General features: G+C 53.6%; 1 protein-coding gene across 1 annotated transcript in view; it reads right to left on the bottom strand.

Moving 5' to 3' along the window:
* Positions 1-2304: 2304 nt before the first annotated feature.
* The window catches only part of TMEM214 (transmembrane protein 214), a 33485-nt gene continuing 15791 nt past the window's right edge, over positions 2305-19998 (bottom strand). Inside the window, exons 6-17 of the mRNA XM_065401206.1 lie at positions 17239-17344; positions 15833-15914; positions 12654-12755; positions 11416-11557; positions 10163-10254; positions 9105-9153; positions 7486-7599; positions 6819-6936; positions 5100-5193; positions 4691-4859; positions 4047-4198; positions 2305-3086 (exon numbers count right to left, since the gene is read on the bottom strand). Of these exons, the coding sequence (XP_065257278.1) occupies positions 2960-3086; positions 4047-4198; positions 4691-4859; positions 5100-5193; positions 6819-6936; positions 7486-7599; positions 9105-9153; positions 10163-10254; positions 11416-11557; positions 12654-12755; positions 15833-15914; positions 17239-17344 (1347 nt within the window). The 3' untranslated portion in view covers positions 2305-2959. The remainder of the gene's footprint in view (positions 3087-4046; positions 4199-4690; positions 4860-5099; positions 5194-6818; positions 6937-7485; positions 7600-9104; positions 9154-10162; positions 10255-11415; positions 11558-12653; positions 12756-15832; positions 15915-17238; positions 17345-19998) is intronic.

The raw sequence follows: 19998 nt of genomic DNA, 5'->3' as shown, positions 1-19998 counted from the left end.
GAGAAACATCACTGGACAAAGCCAACAGCTTTTGTTGACAAGCTCCTAGGCCTGGGAGGCTGGAGGAGGGATGGGGCTGAGAGAGAAGGTGGAGAAAGGTTGGCGGCGAAGTAAAGCGGTTCACTAGAGGAAGCAGCTGAGTGCTGGCCATCTCCTGCTGAGCAGTGGTGGGTGGCAAATGCAGAGGAGAGGAAAGCTGGGGCTGCCAGAGGGCAGCAGAACCTATAGCACCAACCGCCAGCCACAACGGGTCCAGAGCAAGAAAGCCGAGGCCAATGAAACCTTCCTTTTGAGCTTTGGCTTCTCCCCGTTTGGCACCACAGGGAGCTCTGGCCGGGCTGCCGTCTGGCCACAGGTCTTTGCTCCACAGGACAGTGGGAAGGGGCCCTTTGCAAACGCTCCTGTATGGCCAGGGGAGGAATTGGCCTGCCCCAGTGATCACAGTCCCCACTGACCAGGTCCCAGCGCTGTTCCCCCTCCAGGACCAAGGACAGTTTCTAAATGAAGGACAGCGCAGGGGCGCAGATCAAATCGAGTTTCCTTTATTTCATTTGAGAAGAGTTGTATACAATTTCAATTATTTGGGTCCTGCAACCTTTGGAATTGCGTGAGCGGACAGGAACACAGGCAGCTGGGAGATTCTCCTTCCGGGCCCGTCCCAGGGACCTTGGACACAGGTGAGGCTCCAGGCCGGCAGGGCATGCACAGGAGGGCACACCCCAGGCATGAGCACACCTCAACGAGACATACAAGCATGGAGAAGCGAGGCCCCTGCCACACCCATCTCGTCCTCACAGTGGCACCCTCCACGCCCTGTCTCCAGCGACAGAGGGTTTGGGGTGTTGGGAAAACTCCCTAGCAGGCTGCAGAGTCCCTAGGCCAAGGAGGCAGGGAAGGAGACGGGCTTTCTTAGCCTACCGGGGCAGCAGGACTGCAGTGGGCTGGCTGATCCTTCGGGGGACAATATGGCTCAGACTAGACAGTGGGTTCACCAAGCAGCCTCCACTGCTCCCCACCAGGGCTCAGCTCGGTTAATATGGCTTTTCAGACGTGCCTGAGCATCTCCCCACCCCATGTCACCCTGCTGTGAGTCTTCTCCCGGCTAGGCTGTGCTAGTGGATGGAGCCAGGCTGCTAGAGAGCCTCGCCGCCCATCTACCCTGCAGCAACAGCCTCACCCCATCCCCAGTGTCTAAGGGAGACCGCCAGGCAGCGGGCTCGCTGCTGCTTCTGGCCAGGATGGAGACGGAGACTGGCCCAGTAGCACACAGGCTGGCTCAGACCCAACCAGCTCATTTCACAGAGGGCCCGTCACTGGGCACAGAGAACAGGAGGTTAAAGAGCAGGCTGTTCCCTTGAACCCGGAGCCAGGCGAGGGAAGGCGGATCACTGCTGCAGTCTAGGACTGAGAATCTCCTAGCACCAGCAAGGGCTGGGGGCAGGAGATGGCCATGGGGAGCGTGGAATGAGACCCGCTCCAGACCTCTCCTCCCAGCTGCCAGGAGGCGCTGCAGTCTGACACTATTACACTCCAGCTCCTGCAGCCTTACGCACTGCTCCTGCCTTTGCAAGCTGGGGTAGAGTCGGCTCGGGGGTTAGGTCTTATCCCGGGCAAGAGAGCAGCCTTCACCTCGTCCAGCTGGGTGAGGAGAGAACAGCTCCTCCCCCCCCCCCCAGTGCCAGGACAGTGGGCGCCTGGCCACCGCCACGCCTCGGGCCTGTTTTAGACACTGACAAGAGGGGAAGCGGATAGGGAGAGACAGGCTCCCCTACAGGCACAAGGAACAAATGACATGAATGAAACGCTCCCCTCTCACCCCCCCCTCCTCCTGAATTGGAGCCTGACCCCGTCCTATTTCCTTCCCCCGGGCTTCAGGGCGTGGCTGCCAAAGCCCGACGTCACTGAGCCTGTCCTGCAGCCGGCAGCACCCTTGGTAAGGCATCCCACGGGAGCTGGTTTGGCCCCTCTCTCCACTCCCCCGTTTGGGTAACTGGAGAGGTTCTATGGCAGTGGGCCACCCACCTCCAACAGGAGGTGTGGCTTGGGGCGCCAGGGCCCAGCATGCAGCACTCCCTCCTGATCCCAATGGCCAAGCAGAGTGATGCCCGCTGGGAGCTGTAGTCCCCAAGGCCCACGCTGCCACGTTCACTGGAGGGGAGAGTGGCTCTGTTCTATGGTGCAGCTCTTTGGAAAGCTGCCAGCACATCCCCTCAGCTGTTAGAGTCTGGGGGGGGCTGCTGGGAACAACCGACCCTTTGTCAATGTAGGTTCGCCCTGGCGGCTGCCCCCTGGGCAGGGCAATGGATCAGAGCACAGTAGGTGACCTGAGGCTGCGTGGCAAGAGTCAGCAAACTATGTGACAGCGGTTGGGGCCGGGGGAGTCAAAGGGGAAGAGAGCTCGTGGGCTGCCACCACGGCACCTCAACACCAGACACACCTTCAAAGAGGAACAGAAGGTCCATGCACTCAATTAAACTGAATGCATCTGTCCTGTCAACTCATCTGGGATAGAAACATCCCAGTGGATGGTCCAAAGCCACATGAACTGAGCGGGGAGGGCTGAGGCGCTAGGCTAGCCTGGGCAGGCAGCCACAGATGTCTGTGTGCTGCAGTGTGCACACCTTTCAGGGGCTGCTCTTCCGGTAACGTCACCGTTAAGACAGCAAAGCTCAGGGTGTGTTATAGGGCCGGGCCCAGGTGGAGAGGCACAGTCTGGCACAGGCCGGGGGTGGGGGAGCTGGACATGAATAACCAAAACTAAATCACAGGGTGCATAAAGCTTGGACATGTCGCCCCAGGGAAAACCTCCCCAGCTACCCCCGCGTCTCAGCCTGCGCAGACACCTGCTCCAACCCCTCAACGCAGGCTACACTGAAAACACAGTCAGCACCATCCTTCGTCACTATACAAGAGGAGATTAATGATGTGAACGTCGTCCCCAGTGCTCCAGAGAGCCAGACTAGTGTCCAGAAATCATGGCCAAGGCCCAGTTCTTGATGGCTAGCGTTGTGTTTTGCAGGTATATCCAGGAGGAATAGGTAAAGCTTGTCAGATGGTTTCTCATGCAGTCCCATGACACTTCTCCACTAGAAGAGTAAGGAAAATAGGTTATAGGCTCACAGCATACAGACAGCTGCTAAGCAGACCAGCAGCAGCAAATGCAGCTCTTATACCCATGCAAGCCACTAAAGGAGACAACCGAAATCTACTGCAGGGAAAGTCCACTCCCAAGTTCGTGCACAGACACCCATGCACAAAGTGAACAGGACTTCTCCGGCATTCCCTTGATCCCACCAGGCAAACGCCAACACCTCTGCTTGCTAGTCTGTGCCTGACCACTCACCGAGGGCAGTAAGAAAATAAACAGCTCAGATCCTGGGGGATGAGCTCCAGCACAAAGCCCTAAAGAATCAAACATACAGAATCACCTGCCTTGCTCCGGACAGCTGCACGTTCCGGGGCATTTCACATCACACACAAGTTCATGTACCGGAGGCTGTGCACTCCCAGCCCCCAGCAGCAGAGTCCATGACAAAAGTGTAGGGGCTGGGCAGTATTTTAGCCAGAGGGGAAAAACCCAGGGGATTTTGGAGGAAGGCCAGACAGGCTTGGGGCCAAGGCACTGGACTGGGAGATCTTGGGTCAAGCCTCAGTTGAGTCACTGACTCCACATGTGACCTCAGGCGTGTGCCTTAATCCAAGTCTCGGCCCCGCCTCTGGAAATGGTGATCACTAACTGTACATTCTTTGGGGCAGGGACGGTCTCTTACTGTCTGGAAGTGCCTGGAGCCTGCCATCACAAGGGGGCTCCAGGCACTTCTGCAATACCCACTAATCACTCCCGGGGCTCTCGTTCGAACACTCCCCTTCTACAGAACTCGAACGTAGACCCAGGGAATCACTCATGAACTGCTCCTCTTCTGTCTAAGCAAGGGCAGCCGGGCCTGACCCCGGGACAGCGCAGCCTCCCCTTTCTGCCCCCAAAGCTCACCAACAAGACGAAAGGAACAAGAACAAAAGCCGCTCAAGCGGCCAGCGCGGCTCACTTGCAAGCGTCCACACAGAGCTCCCATCCCCGCTCAAGGGCTGTGCTTATGGATTCCAGCGCTGGCAGCAGGCAGTTCTGCAGGAGGAAGAGTAACAGCTCCTTGATGCATTCAGCAACGTGCAGCACGACGTCCGGAACCCGGGCCTGGAGCTGAGAGCGAAGGGGCAGAGAGAGCAATTTGCTTAGCAGGGGCAATGTGCTCTGAGAATCTATCCGCCTGGCTCACGTCAGGCCAATTCCACACTGGCTGCAGCCCGTCAACACCCGGTCAGGTAGAGCAAACCGTGGGCTGCAAGGGCTCTCTCTGGTCTGGGGAAAGAAACCTCTTCACTAAACCCCACCTTGGTAGATGTAACGGCTGCTACAGGTGTAGCTGCAGTAGGCAGTGCCCCGCCCCCACTGGCACTCACACTGCTATGGGCCCAGCCTCCTCACATCACAGCACAACACCCCCCTGAAAGACAGGCGCCTACTCTCAGCACTATCGCCAGGGACAGCTTGTTCAACAGCCTGAACTGCCCCCTCCTGTCACTGGTCTGTGACGAGCGTGACCTGGTGTCATTAACCAGAACAGGCAGTGCTCTGCAGCAGGTTCTACCTCCCGAGCTGGTGAGCAGGCAGCTAATGCAAGTTCTTCCTTACCCACTCAGTGAACCAGGGCAGGTTGTCTTTGACCCAAGAGATCTGAGAGGAACATTTCCCAGAGACGTAAACTGCAGTCTCATTGGTCTTTGTCCAAACCAGTTTCAGGTTTGGTCCCAACACCGTCAGCACTTGGGAATAGTAAACAGGGACGTTCCTCTCCAACCAGCTGGAAGAGAGAGCTAGCATCAGCATCTGAACAGCAAAGGCAATTGGGGGAACGGAACGACAGTGAAACCTGCCGTTAGAGACCAGGCTATAAGGTTGTATTAGGAACCTTGGGAACCATTCGTGAGTGGCTTTCCAAGACAAGGGGATTTCCTAATGGCTGTGGTCTTCAGTGCATTAGTAACCCCACATGCATTCATGCTCGTTTGGCCCCTTTGCTTAATTAAAAACTGTCACTGACCTGTATCCTTCCAGGGAGTAACGGGACACTTTATTCCAGGCTTGTTGGGAGACCGACAGGATGCCCGAGGAGCGAAGGATGTGAGCAGAAGAAGCTGGAAAAGAACCAATGACTTTGGGAGAGGAATTTAGACAAGGTTGGCCTGATTTCCGAACTGCAGCGCCCAGCAGCGGGCGGTGCTCAAACACAGCATGGTCTGCAAGCTCTCCCTCCTGGGGCTGCACAGGAAGCAAAGGCTTTCAGGGAAAGTTCCGTTACCGTATGGTTAGAGCAGGGCAGGGGCGACTCTGTGGTGGGCAGGAAGTCCTAGGCACACAGGGAACCCAGCGTGGAGAGCAGCCTCAGGGAGAGATAGCTACTGAGCAGGTACAGGTGGTTCTGGGAGAGACGACAGCACCAATATTTAGCACGGCTTCACAAGGGCCGCGTGGACCCGGCCACACGGGTGAAGGAACGGAGGCTGCTTGTGTTGCTTTATGACCTTGGCTCTGAGCAGGCCTTATTCTCCAAAAGGCTCGCAAAGCTCAGTGGTGCCACAGCCACGTGACTGTGCAGAGGCAATACACTAACATCTTACTGCTCAGGTAAGGAGGTGGTCTGGGAATATTGCAACCTGAGGAGGTTGTGAAGGCTAGGACTATAACAGCGTTTAAAAGAGAACTGGATAAATTCATGGAGGTTAAGTCCATGAATGGCTATTAGCCAGGATGGGTAAGGAATGGTGTCCCTAGCCTCTGTCTGTCAGAGGGTGGAGATGGACGGCAGGAGAGAGATCACTTGATCATTGCCTGTTAGGTTCACCCCCTCTGGGGCACCTGGCATTGGCCACTGTCGGCAGACAGGATACTGGGCTGGATGGACCTTTGGTCTGACCCAGTTCGGCTGTTCTTATGTTGCTGAATGTTTGATGAGTAAGGCTGTGATTCTGTCACAGAGGTCACGGATTCCGTGACTTCCCGCAACCTCTGTCACTTCCGCAGCTGCAGTGGCCAGAGCAGCAGCCCCGGGGAGCGCCTGAGCATCGGTCCCTGGGGGTGGTCCTGGAGGCTGTTGGGAGAGCGGTCTCTGGGAGCCTCGGAGCAGTGAGCCCCCACCACTGGAGCAGGGTCCCCCCCCCCAGAGCAGCAGCCCCGGGGAGCGCCTGAGCATCGGTCCCTGGAGGTGGTCCTGGAGGCTGTTGGGAGAGCGGTCTCCGGGGGCCTCGGAGCAGTGAGCCCCCACCACTGGAGCAGGGTCCCCCCCCCCAGAGCAGCAGGGCCCAGGAGCAGAGATTTAGTAATGGGTATTTATAGTAAAAATCATGGACAGTCACGGGCCGTGAATTTTTATTTATTGCCCATGACCTGTCCATGACTTTTACTAAAAATACCCATGACTAAAATGTAGCCTCACTGATGAGTGAAGGGTGAACAGAGCCATACGCCCCTCGTGGGTGCCTGTGCATCCCGGGTGGCACATGCTCACCCCTGCTGGCTACAGAAGGGATGAAAGCATCCACACAACACAGGTAACAAAGCCCACAGATTCCCAGCAGGGAGCCACAGGGCCCTGGAGGAAACAAGGTAGCACATACTCTGGGATGCAAAGGAAGAACTTGCTGGGGAAATCACATATTCAAACAAATCATCAAAGCCAACGGACATTTACAAATTCACTCTCTCCTCCGAGGATCTAATCGTGCCCCACTCTTAGCCAGGTTTCAGTGGGGGAAGGGCTTACCTTGAAAAGACCCCTGTGTCCTGATATCATGCACCAGGAAGCCGGCAGCGAACACCAGAACCACAAGCAGCAGTCGAACCCAGGGGAAGCCACGGCCTTTCATCTTATGCAGCAGGTTCTTGGAAACAGAACAAAAAGTAACTGATGCTGCTAAACGCAGCCGGTTCCAAACTGCTTAACCATAGACTCCTACATCGGAAAGTTGTGTCATTCTGTTCACTTCCCCCTCCCATCTGTTGTGTTCCTTCCAGTCCTCCAGCTGCCCTGCGCAGTGCCTGGACTTCTCAGAGCCCTATGCAGATGGTTCCCCACTCGCTACGCTTGCGCTTAGCCACACAGTCCTCTTCTCAGCAGGTGGCCGCCTTGTTTCCAGTCGTTTTACACAAGGCGCCAGGCTCCTCTTTGCAGCTGGAAGCAAGGAGAAAGAGCCAGCAGTGCCCTGCAGGCCCCTCTGAGCACCACTCCCACGCTGCACTCTGAAACCGAGTAACTCCTACAGACGCCAGAAGAGAAAGCAGGAAAACAAACAGCCTGAGGACTCCCGGGGCAGCGTGGGGGAAATCCCTCTCCTATCAATGCCCAACAGGTGCTGGGTACATGGGGTTAGTTCCCAAGCCTCTTCCGGCCTCCCTGCCCCAAAACCGCCCTGCACGGGAAAGCCAGTCACCTTGCAGGTGGCATGGCAGGCTGCTAGATCCTGGAGGCTGTTTGGTCCTTTCACAGCAAGTTCTTCGTTAGTCACTTTGAACGAACGAACAGTTTCCTGGAGAGATTTTCGCACCTTGAAGAAAGACAGACACTGAGTTCCACAGCACAGAGACGTAACAGAACACCCCGCTTGGGCAGAACCTCTGGGGGCAGCCACACTGCCCTCGCCGATGCAGAACGCCAGCCCACCCAGAGCCTGTTCCCATGCTGACCCCAGTCCAGTTAATCAAGCCTCACTCTCTATCACACTTCTACCCCCCAGGCAGCCTAAATCCACCCCCCGCAAAGGAGTGCCACGGATTCTGTGTGAGGGGGTCTGCACCACTAGTCGTGTTCAGTCAGCATGGGGCAGTGACCGCAGCTGCTCTAGGATCTGTCCCACCGTCAGCACAAAACAGATTCTCTGCCCAATATGGGCGCTACACTGGCAGCAAAGTTTGGGCAGCCCAACTTGAACAAACCCCATGGATTTCAACAAGGGGGAGGCCAGTTAGGTCACATGTAGTCCATTCCCCTCCTCTCAGGGGACCGGGGGGAGTGGTCTCACGTCTGTTTTCCAGTCTAGTGTTAAACATTCAAATTCAATCTAGTTTAAAGTCCAAGAGCTGCGATCCAAACGGCAGACATGGAAGATGGGATGCACTGGAAAGCCCACAACAGGCATTCGCTATGGCCATGTAATTAGGAACTCCCTTCTGGCAGGCCTTGGAAAGAACGTGGGACTTGACTAAAGACATGTTGGCCTGGGCTGGGCTCCACACACTGGAGGGCAGCATGGGACAGCGGAGGGAGGGAAAGGAAACCAGACATTGAGACTGGCAGCATCAGCAGCGCAAAGGACACAGTACGAGGCAAGGTCTGAGACGTAGGCAGGGAAGGGCCGGGTTGAGGAGAAGATATGAACCACCTTGGTCTATACTGGTATGTTAGAAGGCTCCCGCCCCACGTGACCAAGCACCTCGCCAGTGACAGGACCCGCAGACACAACAGCCCCCGTGAGGTGGTGAGATCGCATTAGCCCTATTTGGAAAGCGACCTCAAAGTAGGCGTGGCAGGATTCGATTGTTACAGGTAACCGTTGATTTCACTGTACACAAACTGCCGGGAAAACGTTTCCATCCACAAGTGAAATTTACAGGTAAGCAAAGTAAGAAAAATACGGGCCGAGATCTCAGCGTTTCGTTGAAAGGTATTTACTAGGTATATCTTGACATGCAATGCTGACAATGGGTTTTAATGGTTATTAAGATTTAACTCTTTGAATCTCGACATCACCTGCCATTAAAGAATTATTGTCTGACCCCCAGCATCTCCCACACCGGTTGCTTAAAACAAACATCGCTACAGTCTGTCGAAATGATAAAACAGCAGCGATTCTGCCCAGCTCACTACAAGGCAGAACTGAGACCCAGCAAGATTAAGTAACTGCCCAGGTCACACAGGGCGTCGACGGCACAGCTGGGTTTGAACCCCCATCTCCTACGTGCCAGTTCAGTGCCTTCTCCTTCCCTCCAGCACATCCCGCCCCATGGAAAGGGACGGTTTCCCCATTGTCCCTGCCCCCAGCATATCACCTACTTTTCTGGTGGTGCTGTCCCAAGACTCCAACAGATGGTTCAGGAGCAAGCTGTGGAGCCAAGGGAAACAGGTCTCAGACTCTCTGTGAAAGGGTGGTGCCGCGGGCTAATGTCTGCGAGCAGGACGATGTCTAGCCACAGAATGCAGTGATAAGGGACGTCTCACCCCGCTCTTCCCACGGGCTGCTTTTGCTCCAGCTGTTCTTCCTCGCATGGTCCCTCCCCAGCTCTCACTTAGAAGATGTCAGGGCTGAGCTGTATGTCCTAGCCAGCCAGACAGGCAAGAGAATATGTCCTAGTGGGCTCCATGGAGTTTCCATGCCACCTAGATGTGCTTATGGAGGTCCAATACTGCAAAGGGTCACGAGGAAGAGAAGGCCTGGACCACCCTGAAGGCAGCAGTACCTGACTCCATGCCACTGCACCAGCCTCACAGAGTTCATGCTCCAATGAGGAGTGAAGGGGCACGTTGCTGGGACTCAAAGGAACGTTAACACCTGGCCCCACTAACACAGGTGGCCCCTGCCTGTAGATAAGGGAATCTCCCCAAATAACTTCAGGAAGCCCAGCTCTGGCCTTTGCTGAAGCTGTGCAGGACGCAGCCACACAGGGAAAGCACGTTAGCCAGGCTGGCTGTGCACCGAGCCCACAGCTCTGCTCAGACAGCTGCTCTCGGTTTCAGGAATTTTATCAGAAGGGCTCATGTTCCCGACAGTCAGCATCCCGGCTTGGCTAGGGGACTCTGACAATTACCCCAACGCTCCAGCCCAAGGCTTGGACACAAGCAGACACACTGGGCTATCAGTTGAACTGCCACTCTCCAAAATCATTTCTTGTTAAGCTCCTCAGGCTCGTTGTCAGCTCCTCCTGGGCTCGCTGCCATCCCAGGGCGGGTACCTCCCTCTGCCCGCCGCGCCCACCCCGTTAGAACATCAGCTGTGTCCACTGTGTAGCCCGCGTCCTCCAGAACAGACGCTGAGCCACGCCCAGGCGAGAGCAAGTGGATCACCTGCCTCCTGCTGACTGCCCAAAGCCCAGCCAACCGTGTGCACAGCCTACCTGGACTGGGAGAGGTGTTTAGTGTACAGCTGCCGCCAGACGCTGAAGCTCAGGGCGTCCATGCTCAGGCACTCGCTCAGGCAGATCAGGAGCTGCGCAGGAGGAAAGCAGAAAGACTGGATGGCTGCTTGTTACAACCAACGTGTCTCCAGTCCTCCCTCGGGGACGCTCAGTTCAGTCACGCTACGCCCGGCTCTGCAGCTCAGCTTGCCAGGCCAAAAGCTGCACACCCGCTTGTTGACTGAGTTTGGGACCTACGTGCACATGACCTGATTTCCAGAAGGGCTGAGCAGCCACAGCTCTCACTGGAGCTCACAGCAGCTCTGAAAACCAGGCCCACTCGCCTCCCCGCTAACGAGACGGCGTTTCTGCTCGGGTGGCAGTATTTGGCTTCCCCAGCTGATAGACCCAGCCCTGGCGCCATCTTGGACCACCCAGCACCACTATGCAGTTCCGGTTATTCCTCAGCCCTTTTCTCTAGTCTAGTTCTCCCCTCTCTCTAGCTACCTACTTACAACGTACTAATCGCCATGGACCCCTCCCAGCTGATAGACCCAGCCCTGGGTCAGCGCGCCATCTTGGACCACCCAGCACCACTATGCAGTTCCGGTTATTCCTCAGCCCTTTTCTCTAGTCTAGTTCTCCCCTCTCTCTAGCTACCTACTTACAACGTACTAATCGCCACGGACCCCTCCCAGCTGTACTGCCCTCAGAGCACAGAAAATGGGGCTCGGCCCTTTTTTGCTTTGTTGTGATGGATCAAGAAGTCCTGAAAGGTGTTTTGTTAAAAAAATCCCCTTTTCTGCCCCGTCTGCACAAACAAGTCGGATCATCCTCACTGCGCTGGGGGCTGCCGTGGAAGCGGCGCTTTCTCAGCCCTTATCTGATGGGCTGAGGGGGATGGGTCTCTGCACCAAGAGCTTTTCTCCCAGCTGCTAGGAATGAACAGATGTTAAAAAACCAGCTTAGAGCGCCCAGAGAATTCCCTTCTCAATCTGGTTTCCTTTGCTAGGTCTGCTGTCAGTCCTAGCGGTTCTCCAGACGGCCCTACACGTCTCCCCGGAGCGATACAGTGGACAAGACTTGAACGGCCCCAGGCGTGCCGACCTTGCCTCACTTGGCTCCCACCCGCCCCTCCCTGGGGATCCGCACAGAAATCTCCCGCTCAGTCAAGGGCCCCCTCGCAGGCCCAGCCCGGCCGTGCCAAGAACAAAGCCGAGCCCGACCACTCTGCCGACTCCCCAAGCGCTCACCTCATTTCTCATGTCGGCAGGACAGTTTGGAGTGGCTCTGGACAGGAAGGAGGGGAAGTAGGTGTGCAGCGTGGTCTCAGGTTTAGCGCCAAACGCCAGCACTTTCAGCCTGGGGTACAACTGGCGTAACTGCTCCTGCAGGCTGAAGGACAGATCACATGAACACCTCTGCCCTGTGTGCTCGGCTTCACTGAGGCACACTGAACACATGGCAAGGCAGGGCGCGCGCTCCTGGGAGCCAGGAGCCGGCTCTCCAGTGGGGCTGCTGGCGAAGCGCGATTGTTCTCTCCTCCCAGGATGCACCGAGCGTTAGGATCCCAGCCAGTGCGAATGTGGGAGCTCGTGTCCTGCTCAGGACCATGGAGAGGGGTGGCGAGCAGCCGCAGTTTCAGGAACATAACATTAGGACAAGTATCAGGGGGTAGCCGTGTTAGTCTGTATCTACAAAAACAACAAGGAGTCTGGTGGCACCTTAAAGACTAACAGATTTATTTGGGCATAAGCTTTCGTGAGTAAAAACCTCACTGCATCCGAAGAAGTGAGGTTTTTACTCACGAAAGCTTATGCCCAAATAAATCTGTTAGTCTTTAAGGTGTCACCAGACTCCTTGTTGTTAACATTAGGACAGGCTCCCCTTGGCCAGTGTATCTCCTCTTCCAAGCCCCTTGCCCTTCCCCCGTCATTCTCTTGCTTTTCAGTTCCAGCCTCCTCCATCTGCTCAGCCTTCACCGACTCGCCCTTCCTCCCAAGGCTCTCTAGACTCGGGCCCTCACGCACTCCCCCTGCCCCCGAGCCTGAGGAATGGCACTTGTGCATCCAGCTGCTGTGACACGGCTTTCCCTTGGACAGGTGCAATGGGATCTTCCAGCACGACACACGCGCCCCAGCTCCCTGTCTGAAGAACAATCTGGTCTTCAAACTGACCGTGAACCAGGCCCCCTTTCATTCATTCACAGCGTGTCTCCCACACATACAGGCAAGCCTCGTTAGTCACAGAAAAGAACTCCGTTATTGAACCAACAAAAGTCAGGTAAATGAAGATACCAGCAGTCGCTCTCCTGAGCCCACGCCAGGTCCCCAGCTAGCGCCACCTGCCTGGTAGGACATCTCACATGCTGCGGGCACCTGCCCAGCCAAGCTGCTTTTCTCACTACCCATTTCTCCACTTGCTTGAAATAAAGCCCCAAGGGTTGCAAGTCACCATTCCTGTATCGAGACCGTGGGCAAGTCAGCCATACCTGGGTGATAAGGAGTTGTTGGGCATAAAGGCAAAGTCCAAGAGTGGGAAAAAGTCCTTTGGTCCAATCATGCCAAAGCCTTTGGTCAGGTTAGCGTGCGTCCTGCAATGGAAAAACGTCAGGACAGAGGTTACAGGAGTCATGTCACTGCAGGCAGCAGACAGATGGGAACCCCTGGGGGAGCTGGTTCCAAGGACTCTGCATGCTTCTCCCCCCACCACCCTCCCATCACGAGCACCTGAGCTCCAGGATTAGACACGAGATTCAATCCAAGCTGCCTGATTTCAAAGTGGGAACATCAAACAAATCAGCCTGTAAAGCATCTCCTTTTGGACCCTCGGCAATGTGAGGCTGGTTTGCTGTTAGCAGAATTTTCCCCGCTTGCTAACGCTCTTCCAAGGGATTGCTTCCGAAACAGCAGCAGCTGGTATGAACATACACCACGTTTCAGGCCTCCAACGCAGGGAAGGTGCCAGTTCACTCCGAGAACACAGCTGCCGTGGGAGCGGAGTGCGTGGGTTTCAGAATCACCCCGTGTCTATTTCAGGCCCAGTTTCGCTGTGACACACCACTGGCTGCTGAACAGGTGGAGAGTTGTCTTGTATATTCTGCAGCACTTTGTTCTAAGCAAAGAACCAAGCCCCTTGCCAGCTGCTCTATGGGCCCAACTCTGAAGCAGTATTAAAGGCTGCACCTTACACCACCCCATGCATCTGGAGACTACAGGCCTGAGGCCATGAGCTAAGGATCACTGAGCCGGGAGTAGATTAGCACCCCCAGGAACTCCGTCAGGGTTGCGCTGATGCTGTACTTTTCACTCCCACTCTCCCAGCATGTCGTCTTGTGCAGTACACACTGTCTTTTGTTTCTACGCACTCAGCATTATACCAGACCGGCCTTTGACGAAAGTCTCTCTCACACACACACTCACTCCCACCCCCTTTCTTCTTTACAGGCAACACACAAAGGAAACAATGGGCTTGTGCACTTGTTTGCTTCTTTATAATGAAGGGCTGGAATGGGGAGGCAAGAAAGGTGTTTGTGCTGGTTTCTAACATTAGGAACATAGGCCGTATCTACTCGTCCTGGGAGTCTATGGACAACCAGCTCCCTGGCAGGACAGTGGCAATGGAGATAGCATACAGTGAAACCTGCCAGAAGGGCTGGACTGTTTACTCAGGCTTCCGAAGGCTGAAGAATCTGGAGAAACACCGCCCAAGATCTGGCTCACACATGACAGATGTGACGTTCCCGAGGGAAAAGACAAATGGGGGGAAAACCCTTATTTAAAGTAAAAGCTTTTCAGGAATTCTCTTCTGTTGCTCTATGGTGGCTAAAGAACACGTCCCCTTTATCCTTCACATGGCTTCTCTAGAGCCCGTGCCCTAAAGCAGGGAATGGAGAAAGGACATCTTGGGGACTGCATGTCGTTTGCCCTCCAAACTTCTACGCTACAGGTGAAAACGGCTATTGTGTGGCTGTCTGCACAGCAATGAGCCCACGCTCACAGTCCTCATTTCCACCAGTCTGCGGGAACAAGAGACAGGAGAAGAGACCAGGAAACCTGGCTCCTGTCTCTGAAGGAGGGGAAAGGATAATTAAAGAGCTAGAGGCTGTAGGCAGCCAGAGGCATTCGTGAGAGCAGCTCTCCCCCAGCTGCAGTCTAGATTCAGCCTATTCATTGTGGAGCCCATCCCTGAAAAAGTCTGTTCACCCCCTTCATAAAGCAAAGGAGCTTTCCCGTCTCCTGGGTGCACTTCCCCTCTTCTTCTGTGCCCACCATTTAGCCTCCGGCATTCTCTCGGGAATGGACAGTGCGCACAGCCTTTGAATAATGACCCCACCATGTTCCACTAATGCGCCGCTGCACGGCCCAGCTATCTCGGCGATGATCTGATGTCTGTCCCCATAGTACCGGCACAGCTTCCCCCCTCGGCTACTCCGCAGCCTCTCTTCCCAGGCCCTTCAGCCAGATATGCCCTGCACCTTTTTGGCAAGGATAATTCGATAAATTTGAACCCAATTCATCTTCTGCTGCTGAGATGTCTAGTCCCGGGCTCTTTGTTGCTGGTGCCAGTGTTCAAGGGGTCAGTGACAGTTCCATTGGGCTGTTAATTACAGGACCTACTACACCAAAATGAGGCCATAAACCTGTAATCCTAGTTTATGGATTCATGCAACACTCAGTATTTGTTAGCACAGGAATCTTCACCCAACACCCAGCCCAAGCGCAGCTGGGGGGAGCCTGCTCCATTCTCTCCCCAGGTTTGTCAAACACAAATGAGCACAGTCGCACAACAGAAGTGTCACCCCCCCCCCCCCCCACACACACACACACTGCGGTTGGGGAATTTTCAGTCGTTTTCAAGAGACAGACTGTCGTAACTAGGCACTAGGCAGCAGCAGCGGGACGGACACGCACTCCATCTGCACAAGTTAATGTGTCGGCTGCCAGCACGTCCCACACCCAGTGAGCAGTCCACAACAGACACAGCCCAGTGAGCTCACTGACTCCCTATGAAAATTGGCCAAAGCTGGGTTCTCTCTCCTGTCACTTGCTTTAGAGCTTGTTGCTGCATTAGCAGCTGGCCAGGAACGCGAGGGCTGGACCTTATCGGCATCCAACGACGCAGCTCGCAGCTGTCCCAATCTCTGACCCAGGGCTGCTTGATGCTGAATGACAGTGTTCACTTCTCGCACTCCCTGCTCCTGAAGGAGGAGCAGAACACAGCCATTGATTCTCCAGAAAGCAGCATGGGACACTTAGAACCAATCCTGCTCCTCAGCTATCCAGGGCTGCCAGGGTTCTGGCTTTAGGCGGGGAGTAGTCAGCACCGAGTTACAGAAAACAGACATGCTAAAGGCCAAGATAACGAGATACAGTTATTACCGATACTTCGTTTAGACACTGTCACCCCACTGAGGCGGAGGTCATGGGTCAAACCTCACTGCAAGTCTAGGGAGCGTCACGTTTCCAACGCTATGCCAGCGCGACACACCGTCAACCCCTGGTGAGGGCAGGAGCTCCCATCCCACTGGTCAAACTTGAATACGCACACTCCAGGTTCTTAATGTCAGCAGGCCAAGGGTACCCATGGCCCAGGAACTGCTGTACATGACAACTGGGGCAGGCTTTATCCTTAACGGAGAGAGACCAATCAAATTCAGCTATAACTCACATCAGCAGCCGGTCCAAGTAGGCAATCGCATACGGGGAGAGGGACTTGATCCCCAGCACTGGAAGCATAATGCCAAGCCACACTGCATGAAAGGAGAAAGCTATTAGAACAGCACAGGGAGGACTCTCTGAAGCATTTCCTACCGACTGTCCGGCAACGCGACCAGCGTAAAAAGTAGGTATTTATCAGAGCTACTCACCTGCCTGACGCTATCTGGGTCCAAAAGTGTGACCCAGACAGCTCTTGAAAGAGACAGGCAGGGAGATTAATGTTTTAAAGGGCCAGAAGAGAGAGAGAGAGAGCGGTTAACTGAAGGTATTATGCTCTCTCCACAATTCTGTTTACCCACGTCAAGTATCCCACAACACACTGCAAAGCTGAAGTCAGCTTTGGCATTAGAAAATAGGCAGCCTGTCAAAGCCAGGATACAGGAATGCTGTGTCCTAGCACAGGCTGGGATGGAGCTCTGCACCAGCTGGTTGGGAACGCAGTATCCAAAACAGAGCTAAGAAAAGTACCGAATAAAACAACAGTTGAAGGAACTGTTACAGACTGGTGGGCTTGATAATGGCAAAGAGCTTTGTAACTTATACAAATCAGACTACAAATACCACCAGCTAAAATGCGTACCTTTGAAGCTCCCCTTCTGTGTAAGGTGAATATGCTGGGAGAAAAGAATTGCTTTCCAGAAGGAGGATACGTATGCCTCCTTTTTTGTATTGTGCCATTTTGCTTTGACAATCAATTTGATTAAGGCTACATCTACACTGCAGCTCTTGCCAGCATAACTTGTCACTCAGGGGTGTGAATAAACCAACCCCTGAACGACAAGTTACGTTGGCAAAAACGCTCATGTGCACAGCGCTACGTCGGCAGAAGAGCTTCTCCTGCTGACAGCTTCTGCCACTCGCAGAGGTGGGATTTTTATGCCGATAGGAGAGCTCTCTCCCGTAGGCACAGATCGTCTTCACCACACACGCTGCAGCGGCACAGCCGCAGCACCGCAGCGCTGTACGTATAGACATGGTCTAAGTTTGGTTCTTTGGTCTCTTGAACATTTTTAAGAATGCACCGTGAGTTTCCAAAGAAGTTAGGTGACCCCGGGCCTTTACTGTTGAAAATGATTTACCCCAGCAATGAAGAAGTCATGAAAGTGAGGTAAGAGAAAGCTAATCCCATTAGAGAGAGGAGCCTCACCACACATTTACAAGTCTTGCATGAATTATTTGGGGTCCCTCACCCACCGCGTCCCACAGCGGCATGCCTGCAGTGACCTGCCTTTGCTATCTCCGGTATGTGTCCTGTTTTCAAGTAGAGCAAAGCAAGTGCATGAGTGGAAATTAAGTTCATTCCTTGGATCTCCCCAGACTGCATCTTCTGGACTAGGCAGCTCATCCCATTCTTACCTTTCAGTCCTTCAGTGAGGTCTGTGAATCCAGCTTGTCCCAGAGCCCACATGATTGTGAGGCACTTCATTGGCCTGTTCTGATGGGACCGTAACAGCTCTAAGTACTGAAGGGAAAATCAAACACGTTAATCAAATTAATTTAAGAAAACTCCACAGCTTCCCTCACCCCATAACATTCCACCAAGAAAAGGCAGGGAAAGGCTCAGAGCAACATTTTACAAATTTGACCAGTAGCTAAGCCGCTTTGTGCCATGGCTTTGACATAGGAATTTGGGGACAGGAAACAATACGACAAGAGTAGCTGAAACAAATCTGAAACTGAAGTGTTTGCACGAAGAGAGAGAACTATACAAGATTCAAAACAAAAAAGTCATAACACGAGACTAAAACAGAGGGTGTATTTTATATTTAGTGTCAGGCATTCCCCCAGGTGCAACTAAACGCAGCAGTATCAAAGCAGATATATTGCTTCAAAAAACAGGAGGGGAACAAATATGTGGTCCAGCAGCAAAAGAGCTACCCAAATTAGGCTGCAAATGCCCTCTGTATAGGGTTAAAGGCCACAAGAGACACACACGCCGAATAAATCAATGCTACCTGCAAGTGCATTTAAGATATAAGTGAGCTGCCACTAATCTTATTAGCCCCAGAAGCTGAGACAGGCAGCGGGGAAAAAGTGAAAACCTGGTGAGAAGCCACTGCTGTCTTTTCAGTGCTGTGCAGTCGGTTCTCTCCACATCAGTTACTGGTCCCCACAGACTCTGGGCTTCAACTGCCCACAAATACTCAGACATACTGAAACAGCTCCACATTCTCCCCACACCCAGACTTAGTGCTAGGCCTCACCCACATACACAGCTGCAGTCCCTGCCCTGACCAGATTACACTTCAAGACAAGCTATAACAAATGGATGCAAAAGACAAGAGGAAAAGACTGGAGAGAGCCAGGGGCCTGCCATAAGCTCAAGCCGTGACAGGCGGGCTAGGAGCAGAGCAGGATCCTGCTCAGTCATTTAGAAGGATTTGGGGTTTTTTTAAACAAACAAATGAGAAGCTGCCCCTACCTGCCCCCACCCCCAGTACAGCTGTCCCCAGCCGGATGATTTATTCTAGCTGTGAGCAATGGGAAGGACAGGAGGCAGGCTGAACAAATCACATTAATGAACCCGGACTCAGAGGCTTGGAAAGTGGCCTAGTTCTTCATTTCCTGATTCTCAGTTTCATCAGCTGAACAATACTTATGGCCCCAGAAAGGCAGTGTAGTAAGAGGAGGCCCTGAGACATAAACCCTAGGTATCAGAGGCCCGGTATGAGGCCTGAGGCCTGAACTGAAGTAATGGTCAAGACTTCGCTAACATAGAGCAAAGTTAAGCTGTGAGCCAGAGGCAGGCCCTGCTCACAAAAGTCGGCAAGAAGAAGGCTGCTAATTGGACATATACACATATCTAAAGTGTATCAAGTACTAATAGGATAAACACAGGCCAGGATGGCACCAGAACATTCCGGTACAAACACATTCCACAGAGATAATGAGGAAGAGGCTGACCCATCCTAAAGACACAGTCAAAAGGATAATATGATGGATAGACTTGTTTGTTCGAACCAACATGTACCAGGAGAGAGGCAGCACCCCAACACGCAGAGGGGTTGTACCTCGATACGTCAGGAGTGATGTGTAACTTGTTTGTACCTGTGTATAAGAATGCATCCCTGAGTGGACGTCTTTGTCCTGCCTATGGGGCAGTGGAGAGTCCCGCCACTGACTGAGCCGGTCCATTGTCAGGGGGCACTATGTACTAGCAGAACCGTAGACATCTGATCCGGGGAGCTAGAGACTGTTTTGTTTGGCAATAAACCTGGCTACCTTATCGGAGTCTGTGGTCATTGGGGGTTCTCTGGGTTTGCTGTGTCAGCGATCTGCAGAGCCGGGGCAGCTCACAGAGGGAACACACACACGCAGCCAACTGTTATCAACATTGAACAGAGCAGAGCACCACACCGGTGGCATCTGATGACACTGGTAACCCCAACCGCTGATCTGGTGAGTAAGCGAGCTGCCCGCTGTAGGAATCGTGATCTAACATGGCAGAAAACCACGAGCTAGGGAACCCCCTTAATCCCTCCCTGCAAATCCCGACAGAGTTTAAAAAATATAATGGGGAAGAAACATGGAATTAAATTTGTACGGCTCGGGAGGAAACTGTACCCTTGAAATGTAGAATATTGCAAACTATAACCATGGGTGTTAAAGGGTTAAGACAACATGCCACAAAATTGGCGGGGCAAGTAACAGAAACAAAGAAAGTGTTAAAAGAATCAGCAGATGCTACAAAGCCCTGGACTGCTCTCTCTCCTTGCGGGGCGGCAAGCAGTCCACAGACAACCAGCACAGGAACAGAATCAAACACTGGAAACAGCTGCAAGGAACCTACAAAAAATACATGTGCCGTCCCGTTATAAATATTGGTGGTAAACAGCAGGCTTCCGGTAGCTACCCTGTGCCTGAAGAATGGGGACAGAAGTGGAAAAAGGTGGCCCTAGTAAAATTAAAAGATGAAACGGGGTCCACTGCATTGCAACCACCACCTTATGATAAAAGCCAGGTTCTGGTAAAACCTAAACCGGGACCTAGACTGGTGCCTGTCAGAACAGGACAAGTAAGTGCACAGAAGGAAAAAGTAGCACACAATACTTTCACAGAATTGGTAAATCAGATGAAGGAAAATATGGAACAGTTCACAGAGCACATTAGGAGACA

This window comes from Emys orbicularis, chromosome 3, assembly GCF_028017835.1.
Source record: "Emys orbicularis isolate rEmyOrb1 chromosome 3, rEmyOrb1.hap1, whole genome shotgun sequence".
In the NCBI taxonomy this organism is placed as follows: domain Eukaryota; kingdom Metazoa; phylum Chordata; order Testudines; family Emydidae; genus Emys; species Emys orbicularis.
This window is presented reverse-complemented; position numbering and strand designations above follow the sequence as displayed.